This window comes from Sander vitreus, chromosome 19 (assembly GCF_031162955.1).
Source record: "Sander vitreus isolate 19-12246 chromosome 19, sanVit1, whole genome shotgun sequence".
Lineage (NCBI taxonomy): Eukaryota > Metazoa > Chordata > Actinopteri > Perciformes > Percidae > Sander > Sander vitreus.
Window position 1 is genome coordinate 14755297 of NC_135873.1, and position 14152 is coordinate 14769448.

General features: G+C 42.3%; 1 protein-coding gene and 1 long non-coding RNA gene across 3 annotated transcripts; both read right to left on the reverse strand.

Moving 5' to 3' along the window:
- Positions 1 to 4351: 4351 nt before the first annotated feature.
- LOC144534324 (T-cell surface glycoprotein CD8 beta chain-like) lies at positions 4352 to 10524 on the reverse strand. 2 transcript variants are annotated; one of them, XM_078276191.1, is made up of 4 exons: positions 9939 to 10524; positions 5472 to 5816; positions 4967 to 5077; positions 4352 to 4700 (listed from the first exon to the last, which is right to left on the reverse strand). In XM_078276191.1, exons 1-4 carry the CDS (start codon positions 9997 to 9999, stop codon positions 4687 to 4689), a joined length of 531 nt encoding a protein of 176 aa, XP_078132317.1. In that variant the 5' UTR covers positions 10000 to 10524; the 3' UTR covers positions 4352 to 4686. The 2 variants fall into 2 exon arrangements, with proteins under 2 accessions (XP_078132317.1, XP_078132319.1); XM_078276193.1 differs by lacking the exon at positions 9939 to 10524 and adding an exon at positions 5920 to 6003.
- LOC144534325 (uncharacterized) lies at positions 8306 to 9358 on the reverse strand. Its single transcript, XR_013503531.1, has 4 exons — positions 9293 to 9358; positions 9071 to 9181; positions 8930 to 8964; positions 8306 to 8545 (listed from the first exon to the last, which is right to left on the reverse strand). It is a non-coding gene; the product is annotated as an uncharacterized LOC144534325 (long non-coding RNA).
- Positions 10525 to 14152: the final 3628 nt, after the last annotated feature.

The window sequence follows — 14152 nt, forward strand, 5'->3', positions numbered from 1 at the left end:
TAACACTTCCACCTCTGCTAACCTCCACCTAACTCTCTCACACTCTGGACTGTCCTGTCCTCCATCAAAACGCACATATTTGACTAAACCCACTCTGGCTGAGAGAAAGTAAATGTTGAGATGTAAAGCTCTGCAGTGCTCGCTCTCTCTCTCTCTCTCTCTCTGATTTAATAATAACTTATTTCACTAGTAAATTGCTGTTGAACAACAAAAACAACCACCAGATGGTAAAGGACATTTACAATAACTCCAAATGCACCACGAGGCTGTAGTTTACCAGTTTCATTGAACGCACCATCTGTGTTGTTTCTCCAACGGCAGCTGCAGATTGTTACATCCCGGTGTTGAATCCTCTACAGTAAAACACACTTTTTTTTTCTCAGATTAATTAATCAAAATTAACGCGTTATTTAGGGCTGTCAAAATAACGCGTTAATTTCGATTACACGTTAAAAAAATTAACGCAGATTAATCCATTCCATAGTGACGTTTGCATACAGACGGAAATCTGTTGTCACTGATATGTCTGCTCTTCTCTCTGCTGCTCTGAAACAGACGATACAGGAAACACAAACACCGCTGCACGTGACGCTAGTTAACACTATACTCAACAGCAGCTAACGTTAGCCTACCGCTAGCTAGTAGCTGGATTAAACACGGTTACAATGCTGACAGCTAACGCTAAACGGTGTAAAGTGTGACTGTGTTTTACTGTAGAGGATTCAACACCGGGATGTAACAATCTGCAGCTGCCGTCGGAGAAACAACACAGACGGTGCGTTCAATGAAAACTACAGCCTTGTGGTGCATTTGAAGTTATTGTAAATGTCCTTTCCCTATCTGGTGGTTGTTTTTGTCGTTCAACAGCAATTTACTAGTGAAATAAGTTATTGTTATACATTATTATTAAATCATTTAATTTTGACCATATGGCCTTAGCAATAAACAAGCCGTTCTTTGATGTCACCAACTGTTGTTTATCATAAAAATAACCTAAAATGGTCAAACAGCTCCGAGCTTGTCAGTACATTTAAAGCCAACAATATATATTTTTTAACAGTCCTCTGCTGATAAACAGCGTGAAAGATGCAAATGTTGACATAATAGTCAACATGCTTATGGTGAGACTGAATAAAATGCCTTATGTGTAGTTGCACATCAAACCTAAAGGGGGCACTTATGCTTAACGTCTTATCAATCTAAATTAACGTCTAGAATATACATTATTTTTAGGTTGCCTACAGCTTTAGACAGTTATATAATAATCATTTACCTGCATGTAGGGCTGTAGCAGTTTGTGTATTCATACTGAACCGCCACGGTCCAGGGGTCACGGTCGGTCACAGTCCGGGGGTCACGGTCGGTCACGGTCCGGGGGTCACGGCAGGTCACAGTCCAGGGGGGGGTCACGGTCGGTCACGGTCCGGGGGTCACGGCAGGTCACGGTCCAGGGGGGGGTCACAGTCGGGGGTCACGGTCCAGGGGATATGGTCGGTCATGGTCCCGGAGTCACGGCCGGTGATGCTCCGGGGGTCAAGGTCGGTCACGGTCCGGGGGACACGGTCCGGGTGTCACAGTCTGGTGCATGCAGCCGCTCGTGGAACAGAAGTTCACAAGCCCAAAAATGTCAGCTGCACGCCATGCTGTTAGCAACACGTGCTCAGGTTAGCACAACAAGCGGATTGGTGTACGAGGCAGTCAAACTATTACGAGTGCAAATGAAACGCCCGAGCATAAAGACTGCCTGCGGGTTTCTGTCAGCTACAACAGCGAGCAAGCAGCATTTGGACGCTAAAGCAGAACACGATAAAACAAATACTGTAGCAAATGTATCCTGTGCATTTGGGGTTTTCTTCTCCTGTGCACCGTTAACACCACATGAATGTATTAATTACCAGCATTATAACTTTCTGCACTGGAAAGAAGGAGAATTCTGTTAAAGTACAGATGTTTCCCCCATGCTCCCCTCTCAAATGCTTCAGGCGGTGGTCCTTTTTGATTTCCATCACAGTTGAACGGAGACTAAAAATAGTTTTCATTGATTTGCGTTTAACATATTATACATACAGCATTCACAGCAGGGGATCCTAGAGCCGAGTCCTGCCGTTTAGGTTCTGCTTCCCCAGAAGGTTTAAGGTTTTTCAGTTCCTTCAACCACAGGCAGACTGATCTTCTGGACGTGCTGGAAATTTCCAAAAGTGTCACATCCTGCCACTGTGTGAGCCCACCACCTCTGCAAAACAGAGCCATTTAGCCTTGCGAGAGTGGAGGACTCTTCTGTTCACCATGAATATCCTGTACTCGGCCTCAGATCGAGTTTGACCCTTTCATATTAAAGTAATAATTAGAAAAACCTGTATTCTCCTCTCCTTGCTCTGGAGTCTGTTCTTTATCAGCTAAGTGACAGAAAGAAAAGATCTGTGTCACAGGTCAGGAGTTGCAGGTTGGGACCCAAACGCAGAAGAGGAGACAAGGAGGTAGCAGGGAGAGTTTTAGCAATTTAATGACTTAAATAACTTAGAGACCAAGTCAGGAGGCAGACAATAAATCCAAACCAGGAACACTGGGAAACAGAGCGCCAAAAACAGGCCAAGAACTTCTCGACACAGAATAGGACAAAGAACTGACAACAAACTAAATACACAAGGAGATAATCACAAGACAAGGCACAGCTGGAGTGGGCAGGGAGCTGGAATAACCAGGGAAAACACTGATTGGGTAACAAGACAACGAGGCCGACAAGGCTAGAAACAAAACAAGGGCATGTTCAGCCCCGACAAAACGTATCCGGGCGCAGTGTCAAGAACGGGGGATGTACGACACACCCACCAAACGAGAGAAGACATAACTCAAAGCCTGTGGCACAATATTCTGAGGACACATGTCATTCAACCTGGAAATCACGGACTGTATTTTAATAACTCCTTTCTAGTCTTTACGACTACTTAAAGCGCTTCAACAAAGTACAGGAACCATTCACCATTCACACACATTCAAACACTGGTGGCCGAGGCTGCTGTACAAGGTGGCACCTGCTCATCAGATGAACATTCACACGCCGATGGCGCAGCATCGGGGGAAATTTGGGGTTCAGTGTCTTGCCCAAGGACACTTCGACATAGGACTGTAGGGCCAGGGATCGAACCACCGACCTTCCGATTGGTAGGCATAGCAAAACGGTGTACACGGTTTTGAGATTGAACGTGCCCCAGGTGTACAAGGGAAACATACTGGGCAGGGCTACAGGGACACATAAGGTACACACAGTGCAAGCCCAGAAAACTCAAACACAATGAATGAAACATGAAACCCCAAATCCTCAAGAGCCAACGACATACTCACACAGTCTTAAATACAGTAAATTAAACAAAAGTCAGAAGGCTCCCGGCCACAAAGCAGGACTGTGACAATCAGTCAGTTCTTTGATCATTGTCTTTGGTTTGTATTTTTACAGCAATTTTAAAAGATTTTTTTTAACAACCAGAACTATGGAAGCAGAAATTGAAGGCTGAACCCCAAACTTTACTGTATTTTTTGTTGTTGTATGAACTGTTATGCCATCCATTACACATACAATCATCCTCCAAGGTCCAGCTCCGACATAACAATTTCTGTTGAAGGATTGATACACTGTGTACCTCTCAGATAGCCAAAATGCAACGTTATTGTCTTTTTTCTTCGAAGATGCACAGAGTAAATGCTCTCATATCTGGTTGTGCACGTGTGAGTACTTTCCACAAGTCTCATTAGGCAGCATCATTCTTGATCTTATAAAAACTGCTAGGCTTTTGACGTCTGTGGTTATGTGTGATCTCCAGTCTTCCTGTGGTTGAGACTTTACCGTTGCTATTTGTTGCCTGCTGGTTTGCGTCTACACTTTGTCTTTCCAAACCACCTAGCCACAGATTGTCTTTTTTTCATTATGGCAGAAGCTAAGCCAGTGGTTAGTTTTTCTTTTAAGGCAAATTTCCCACTTTAAAGGTGTCATTTTCTCCTCAGCCGTGCTGACACCACTGCTGTCTCTTCCTTTCAAACACGTGATGTGTACCTCTCTCACTGCTCCACTCTGTCACACAGTCATCTGTGTCCAATGGGCAAAGTGACAGGAAGATTTTGAAAGGAACAATAAAGAAACAATAGGAAGTCATCATTAATAGAAGGATGTGACATTTTACATAAATACTGGAACATTATTTTATAATTGCTTCTAGTGACAAGGGAGATGGTAACACTTCAAATATGTGTTTCACCCTGACTTGCATTAGAAGTGACCCTCAGGACTGGCATAAAGAAATGAAATTAAGTGATTGTAAAGTAACAAAAAAAAACATTCTCCGCTGACTGATGTTTCTGCCATTAAAGTCTTTAGAAACCATGTAAAATCAAAGATGGCACTGGGTTTCTTCCTCCTTCACCAGCTGGAGTGCTGTTCAGCAGCTCTGTGCTCAATGCTGCCACTGCTGGCCAGAAGCTGTACTGCAGTCATTTATAACTGATTAAAACAGTGGTCTCATTTACATGTTGTTCTCCTTTAACACATTTGCTGAGCCCCTGAGTGACTGAATTGTATGGGTGAGGTGAACATCCAGGAATGTGATACAGCATGTGGTGTGACGGTCCTGAAGTTGTCCTCTTCGTCTTTCTAGTTGCACTTCTTGCTTGCTTTTGGATGGAAAATCAAATATTTCAAAGTCCAGGTTCTGTAAAGAAGAGTCAGACAATATTCACATATATGAGCTTAACACGACAATACAATGATTGTATTGCACACTATAAAACATATAAAAGTAAATCTTAAAAAGCTTAATTAGCAGATAAGAGACAGAAACAATCAGTCAGGTACTTACAAAGGCTGCCGTAAATACATTACGATTGATACGAAGGACAATTTTAATGTAACTGTGATATTAATAAGAGGAAGTGCTAAAGCAGCATTAAAAAAGAGAGGGCAGCCCTCAAACAGCACCTGTCTGAAATCGAGTGATTGTGACAACAAGGCCAATGATGACCTTAGTGAGAACAACAGTCACAGCGCCCAGGATCACACTCATCAGGTTCACTATTTCACCAGGCTCTTCTGCAAGAAAGATGATTCAATTAGATTCTCTTGCACAATGATCGAGTATCATAATTTTTGAGGGAACTACTTTACTTATACTTTACCGGCTTGAGAGCTGACTGACATTAACATTAAAGAGAAATGTTCGTATTCCATCAGTTGATACATTTGAAATCTGCACAAAATATCTTAATAAGAGGCAGGGAGAACGTTTTACCCTGACTTCTATGTTGTCCTGAGGTTTACCACTGCCTATATAGATGATGATGATGATGATGATGATGATGATGATGATGATGACAAAGTTCTTCACATTACTCTTAATCTTATTGTAACAGTACGCCATCGCAATCCCACTTTCACCATGTTGAAATATGATACAGTGCTAAAGGATACTATACAACAATCTTACCTTGAACCTCTAAATAGGTTGCATCGACAATAACCAGGTTTTTTGTTATGATATATCCACAGAAATACAGTCCGGAGTCGGATGAATTCACTTGTGTGATTTTGAGAAAAACAGCAGACATGTTGGATCTCATTTCAAATTTTCCATTTTGAAACCCATCACAGAGTATAGCAGGCTCAGGAGCCTCGAACATGAAGGAGACACAGCGGGGCGGGGATCTCTTGACCGCTCTGAACCAATATATCTGAGAGGGAGTAGTGGAAAAGTTGGAGCACAGCAGAGTGACGTCTTCCCCAGGCTGAACCTCCACAGTCTGAGACTCAGAACCTGAGACAGAGATCCAGCCTGAAACCCAACGGACAGATTGAGTTCTCAGGTGATAATGCAACAACCACATAACAATTGTAGTAGCAACTGAAATCAAGAATATTTTGATGTGAGTACTTACTAAGGCGGCAGAGAAGTGAAGCTGTTACTATAGCAAAGCTCATCATTGTGCATAAGATCGTCTTACTGCAATGAATCACTGAGCTCCAGGAACCAGGCTTAAAGAGGAAGGCGGGTTTTTCTTGTATTTATCTTGTCAATCACCGACCACACAACAACCCACCAAACCACTCACACAATGCTCTATTTTCTGGGCAGTACAGAAATCAGCCCATGCAGCAACATGACAATGTGGCTGACACTGAGGTGTACTTTGGTATTTTAGGTATTTATTTTAGTGTTCGTTGCAGCGTGCATGGTGCAAATGTAGCTATCTGCTAATATAGCTCTACCATCAGAGGCACCATAACTGTGGAACATACATATGTGGAACATAAAAAACATTTCAAATATGATCACAACTTTGTGCCATACAAGCAGTTATAATAGGCTGCAACTAGTCTATATCCACGACGTTCCACTTCTGGGATTGCTCTGGTGCCGTCGATGTCCGTAACCTTCTGCTTTCTTTGCGTTGGGAAAGAACTCCGGTGGATTTATGAGGACTATGGTTAACTGCTCCTCAGCTAGCTAGACTATCTTTCCAATCAAACGTACACGTTCCACCAAAACAAGTTCCTCCCCGAGGCAATTTTGCAGAGGCACCGTTGCTCCGTCCGGCGCTTAGCGCTGCCCCAGACAATTGTGATTGGTTTGAAGAAATGCCAATAAACAGTTTTTCTCCCATCCCGGAATGCTGTGTGGACTAGCCAGACCCTCCTCTTCAGCGCTGTGGAGGAAGGTCTGGCAATGCGAGACTAGGCTGCAACTGAATATAACATTACTACAAACTGTCTGCTCCTGTAACCAATTCAGTAAATTATAATACAAATTCTCAATGAAAAAATCAAATCCACTATCTGTTGAGCTGTACTGCACATTTGTACGCATCTCAGTTTAATGACACTGTCATCTGGCTGTGCAGGTATGAGGCTGCACGAGGCATATTCTCTGCATGCAGGGTGTAAATGTATGAAGGTAAAAGAGTGAAATGAGTGTGAGGTAACTGGACAGTGTCATCTGTAAAGAAGGTGATTGCATTTCCTTTATAACAAAAATATGTTTACATTTGAAGAGAAAGCAGTAAAGCTTTTGTGTGAAAAGTAGTACAGCTTTTGTCGCTTGTGGTTTTATTGCAGAGAGCTGAAGGCCAGTCTTCCTGTGGCTGTAAGTGTTATCACCACAGTGGAAAATGATGCGGAGGAGCACAACACTTGTTGTTGCGAACATGTGCATGCAAACACAGCCAGAGCAAAAAGCTAATTATTTTTGTTTGTTTCATATACACTATGTCGGCATACTGTACAATAGAGACAAAAAATAAAAAGTCAGTATATCCAGATAGAGAATCAATACAGTGTACCTCCCTGCAGACTCTCCCTATAAGGACATTTGACAGAGATCAGTTTCCTTCACTGGCTCCTCCTCCACCAAACCTCATATATGTTTATTTTCATCTTCAGATTACGATCACAGACACACACACAAAAAAGACAGAGATTGAGAGAAAGATGCATGTGAGAATTGAATCTGAACAGTATAAAGAAAATAATACATTTAATTTAACATTGAATATGTTTCTCCAAATTAGATTTAAAAAAAAGTTATCTTAATGGCCTATGCTTAATACACTGGGTATTTACTGGAGCAGAGCTGTATGCACCTATTTCCAAATACAAAGAGAGGATCAGTAAGGATCCTTTAAGCTAAAGTCTAATGCAGAATACACAACATGTTGGCATAGAATCCAGGGGTTACTCTAAAACTAGGTATCAGTAAACTGTACAACATGGCTTCGAAGACAGTGAAACTAGGCACCGGGGTGTGATGAAGTTTTTAAAGCAGCATTACTCTTAGTTATTAAAAACAGCGAGTCATTTGGTGTTTGTGGTCATGGCTGAGGACTTCCTGTGATGGAACTCATACAGAACATGTTTGTCACCGCAGGGCACTGGTTCATTCTATTGCTATTTATATATTTATTTATTTACTATACTTCCAATCTGTACAAATACAGAAGCTGATATGATTTTGTCAAAACCAAGCAGGTCACTTTGCACGGTTTCTTTTTATACTTTGCTAGCCTGGGCTCGGCACTCTGATACCAGGTGTGCTCCGACCACACTGTGCCGTCTCTTCCCCCCCCCGCCCCCAACGGACCATTAGACTCTCCATATGAGTAAGTTTTTGACTTTATCATCGTCATCGGCGTCTTTGTGGCTCCTCCTCATCAAACATCAGATGTGTTGCTGTTCCTCTCAGATAGAGATCGGAGGCAGACACAATGAGAGAGACATACTTTTTGCCGAGAGAGAGACGGAAAGAAACACAAGGAAGGAAATGCAAACTGACCATGAGTACAGGAACTTTATTTAATAAAAGAATGTTGCCATTGACTCTGGCAGCAGATGCATATGATAAAGCATTAGTTACACTGAGCGTTGCAGTCCTATTGCTGCTTGTGTCTATCTGGTGGCAGCATACACAACATGTGGCTCCAGCTCTCTCTCTGATGCAGGCCTGTGGCTTCTTTTGGGTTTCGCCTGGAAATTTAGAGCTGCGTAGTTCAGTTCATCTGAGCCCAGATCCTGTAAATCAGAGTATTCAGAGTCACACACTGAATCACACACACACACACACACACACACTGCAGCTGAGTTTGCCAAAACTCTGTGAAATTGGTGAATTTGTTGGTAGTTCTACAAAGGAATCGTTTAAACTAAAATAAGTGTTAACCACAGCATAGCTAAGAAAAACTCTGTTTAATGATGTAGACATAGGCCACATTGTATGACAAACGCTCATTAACAGAACTAAGATTGCCACATCTTACAGAGGTTACATTTTGTTTTTAAATAACCATTTTCTAACTGGCAGGAAGGCTACATGTTCTTTCTCATGACAAGATATCTTCTGGTTGAGCATCTTTAAAACCGTAACACACAGTTTATAGAAGTTAATGCTGGGTTCACCTTGTTTCTTTCTGGCTGCAGTTCTTCATTCACAGCTCAATGGGGAAAAAAAGACAAAAGTTTTATTAGTTAATTTTTACTGACCGTATACTTTGCTTTGGATTTATCCATCATGTGCATCAAATTATAGATCAACTGTACCTGTCTGAAGTCTCCTGATTTTAACAGCCAGAACAATGACGACTATAGTGAGGAAAACAGTCAGAAAACCCAGGATCACACTCATGATGTTTGTCATTCCATCAGACTCCTCTACAAGACAAAGGACAAGAATTAGAGTCTGTTTTTAGAAGACATGGTTTAAGATTTAAATGATTGTGTGCCTCTGTGGTAACTCGCACAATGGTAAAAGGAGAACCTTACTTTCAGTCTTTAAATCCTCTCCAAAATCAGATACATTGTTACCTTTAAAACATATATAAATGACATCATTTGACACATATTTGTTTCTTATTTGTCTTCATGTCGTTTTTTATACTACTGTGAAAATAAATGTGAGAAATGTAAATATAACGAGAAACACAGATCTCTGAGGCTTAACTACAATCTTACCTTGAACTTTTAGATATGTTACATTGACAATGACTGTATGTTTGTCCATGTGAAATCCACAGAAATACAGTCCAGAGTCAGATAAATCCACTCTCTTGATTTTAAGAAAGACAGTAGAGATGTTGGAGCTCATCTCAAATCTATTTTGAAATCCATCACAGAAGGAAGCATTGCTATCATATGCGTACATAGAGGAGACACAGCTGGGCTTGGTTCTGTTGATCACTCTGAACCATTCTGTTGTAGTTGGAGTGCTGGAAATGTTGGAGCACATCAGAGTGACGTCTCCACCAGACTGGACCTCCACAGTCAGACAGAGAGTTATCCCTGAGTGTATCATGCAGCACTTACTGTATTAATGCAACGACAACAATAATTCAGTTCTTATTTGAAAGTTGAAATTCTGGTGCGATGTCACATGATTTGGTGCTGACAATAACCAAGTATCAGTACTTACTGAGGCTGCAGAGAAGTACAGCTGTTATCAAGGTGAAGTTCCTCATTCTGTGTTTAAACATTTCACTGCAAAGATAGATCGTACCGCTGAGCTCTGATAAAGAGAGTTTAGAGAGGCGGGAGTGTCTTTAGATTTTTATCTTGCTGCTCACAGCGACCTGCCAATGCAATGCCTTTGCATTTTTGTTTAGTTTATTGGTTTACACACATACAAATACTACAGATTAATATACACATAATCAATCAAATATGTTATGGAGGGATGCAAAAAAAAAAACTCAGAGGGGCTTAATCTGGGCACTCTCCAATGCATACTATAATTAAAATATTGATAAGAAAAAAGAAGAGAAGAAAGAGTAGAGAAAAAAAAGCCCAAACTAAAATTACACACAATATCAAATCAACAGAATAAATATGAAAGGTAAAATAATATTAGGAGTTACATGGGTTGTTTACAAGACATCCCATAGGGATAACATTGCACGGACAAAAACAACCTTTAACAGCTTGGTAGAGCGCGCGCCCATATATAGAGGTTTACTCCTCGACGCAGCGGCCGCAGGTTCGACTCTGACCTGCAGCCCTTAGCTGCGTGTCATCCCCCCTCTCTCCCCCCCCCCCTTTCATGTCTTTAGCTGTCCTATAAAAATAAAGGCCTAAAATGCCCCAAAAATAAGAGTGAGGATGCCTGATCTTTGAGGAGAATGATTTTCATGCACACAGTAGATGATTCATAAATGCCCTTTTCTGAAGGGCAGTTAAGCTCAGAAACTTTTTGGTTCTTGGAGGCTTTTCTTTGTTTTTCTTTTAACATTAAAAAAGTTTAAGAAAGATTTGGACTTAAATAGGTCAAAATATCGCCAAACATTTTTTCTACGCTTGGCTGTGGCGGCAGATGAAAACATCATATATGTGTTAACCAATGAGACTGTAATTAATTAATACCTGAAATAAACACAAACACAATATTAAAAACGTTTCTACGTTGTTTTCCCATTGTTTGAGATTAATTTGGCACTTTTTAAAGTGCTCATATTATGCTTTTTCCCCCCCTTTCCTTTATTGTGTTATATATCTTTTGTTGTGCTTGTTATAAGTTTACAAAGTGAAAAAGCCCAAAGTCCCCCCCAAAGGGACTTACCATCTCCAACAGAAAACACTGTTCACAAACTGCTCCAAACAGCTCTGTTGTAGAAACATGCATCACTTTGTAACATGTTATAATGCTCGCCTAGCTGCACGCCCTCATACTCTGCTTCTGACTGGCTAGTAGTCCTTACCTAGGTACTGTCAGGGCACGCCCTCATACTCTGCTTCTGACTGGCTAGTAGTCCTTACCTAGGTACTGTCAGGGCACGCCCTCATACTCTGCTTCTGACTGGCTAGTAGTCCTTACCTAGGTACTGTCAGGGCACGCCCTCCTACTCTGCTTCTGAATGGCTAGTAGTCCTTACCTAGCTACTGTCAGGGCACACCCTCATACTCTGCTTCTGACTGGCTAGTAGTCCTTACCTAGGTACTGTCAGGGCACGCCCTCATACTCTGCTTCTGACTGGCTAGTAGTCCTTACCTAGCTACTGTCAGGGCACGCCCTCATACTCTGCTTCTGACTGGCTAGTAGTCCTTACCTAGCTACTGTCAGGGCACGCCCTCATACTCTGCTTCTGACTGGCTAGTAGTCCTTACCTAGCTACTGTCAGGGCACGCCCTCATACTCTGCTTCTGACTGGCTAGTAGTCCTTACCTAGCTACTGTCAGGGCACACCCTCATACTCTGCTTCTGACTGGCTAGTAGTCCTTACCTAGGTACTGTCAGGGCACGCCCTCATACTCTGCTTCTGACTGGCTAGTAGTCCTTACCTAGCTACTGTCAGGGCACGCCCTCATACTCTGCTTCTGACTGGCTAGTAGTCCTTACCTAGCTACTGTCAGGGCACACCCTCATACTCTGCTTCTGACTGGCTAGTAGTCCTTACCTAGGTACTGTCAGGGCACGCCCTCATACTCTGCTTCTGACTGGCTAGTAGTCCTTACCTAGGTACTGTCAGGGCACACCCTCATACTCTGCTTCTGACTGGCTAGTAGTCCTTACCTAGGTACTGTCAGGGCACGCCCTCATACTCTGCTTCTGACTGGCTAGTAGTCCTTACCTAGGTACTGTCAGGGCACGCCCTCATACTCTGCTTCTGACTGGCTAGTAGTCCTTACCTAGCTACTGTCAGGGCTACAGGGCTACTGTAAGACATAACATGGGAGAGCAGAGAGACTACAAAATAAAATAGGAAAAAACAGAAAACGCACAATCATGACAGATGTAACCTCTAAATACAATTATGAACCTGAAAATGAGCATAATATGAGCACTTTAAATGACTTCATCTGCAACGATTTAAGAGCCTTGTTAGTGGTATAAAATAGGGATTTACCAAGTGCCCCGAAAGCTTCATTTTGCGCCGGAACTGTCCTTTAATCCCACAATGGGATGAAGGTAAATGAGTGAAATGAGTGTGAGGAAATTGGACAGTGCTGTCTGTAAAAAGGGACAGTTTGACAAGAGATGGGCATACTAATGATGGGATTCGAACTGATTGCATTTCTTTAACAGAAATATGTTCACATTTGAAGAGAAAGCAGTAAAGCTTTTGTGTGAAAGTAGTGCAGCTTGTTGATGCTTGTGGTTTTATTGCAGAGAGCTGAAGGCCAGTCTTCCTGTGGCTGTGTTATCACCACAGTGGAAAATGATGCAATGGGGCACAACACTTGTTCTTGCGAACATGTACATGCAAACACAGCCGAAGCAAAAAGACATTTATTCATGTACTATATTTGATTTTGTCAAAACCAAGCAGGTCACTTTGCATGGTTTCTTTTTATACTTTGCTAGCCTGGCCTCGTCACTTAACTGTAAGTTGTGCTCAGACCCCGCTGTGCTATCTTTTCCTGTGAAGAGATGCAAGAGATGCGCGCCTTATCTTTAGGAGAAATGTTTGGGTACGTTTTCAAGTCTGCGGTCTGTCCTGTGTTCGTGGTATCACTGTTCTATAAGGAAGTTAAATAAATTCATGATGAAGCTTTTTGAAACCACATGGCAGGAAAAAAGAACGTGTTAGTTCTTCAGCAGATTCTAATCTGCTGCCATATTTGTAAAACACACAGTGTGATTGTCAGACTGAAGTTACTCGTGTTAAATCGTGTTCTACTGAAGCAGACAGATGTTTAAAGCATCCCACACGTTGACCCTATTAGCACCCAATCAAATGTAACCTCATTTCTAACATGGTGTCCTTAAGGCCATTTTATGCTTCTGCGTAGAACCGACGGAGTCCCGCGGCAGACCCCTCTGGTCTACGCCGGACCCTACGCTGTAGCCTGACGTGCACCTCTCGAAAAATGTAACTACACGTTGCAGCAACGCACGTTGCATAGACGCACGTCGCTCGGCCGTGGCTTGGTAGTGTTGCATTTCACCCGACTCATTTCCTGGTTCTCCTTCTCCATAAACAACATGAAGTCAAGGAGAGGGTTCACTTTTCCTGCTCCAGATTCCCCACCGTGGTCAGAAAGAACAGGGGAGACACTTTGTTTCTCTCTCTATGACTCTAGAGTCGCTACTCGCTCCGAAGCTAATCACCGTCACTCTCTCAATTCTCCCCCGCTCTAACGTACACACTCCCCCACACACACACACACACACACACACACACACATGCCGGCTCGACGCACACACAAGCGCACAAGTATAAACATCAGGCCACTTACGTAGGCTACGGCGAAAGCTCTGCGTGGAGCCTCCGTAGAACCATAAAACAGCCTTTAACCTTGTTAAGCTTCTGTCTTCATGTTTACAAGTATGATTCAGCATCCAGCTACGTACTTCTGAGGAAGCTCACACTCCAACATGGTGGAGTTTGGAGAGGGGGGGTCTCTCTAAGTGTCAAAGGTATTGTGCTTCTCTTTTTCTTTGGCTTTGACTTCCGATGAAATGCAGATGTTGCACCAGTGTTTGCTTATCATTACAACAAGGAAATATGCACCAGAGATTATATAACAATTGATAGTTTCATGCATATACACTCTCAAATCAACACCCTTCCATTTTAATTCATTTGGAATTTAGTTTTTCAGTTTTCATATATGCTCACGGAAAAATAACAGGATTTATAAAAAAGACGCTAATATTAAATACAAATGAATGCTCGGATTTTAAAGCTATAG

Coding starts and splice junctions, on each gene's coding strand:
- LOC144534324 (XM_078276191.1), bottom strand. CDS start 9,999: ATGTTTAAACACAGAATGAGGAACTTCACCTTGATAACAGCTGTACTT. Junction 5,817..9,938: donor TGTACTTCTCTGCAGCCTCA/GTAAGTACTGAT, acceptor GTTGGGTTTCAG/GCTGGATCTCTGTCTCAGGT. Junction 5,078..5,471: donor AACCTATTTAGAGGTTCAAG/GTAAGATTGTTG, acceptor TCTTTCTTGCAG/AAGAGCCTGGTGAAATAGTG.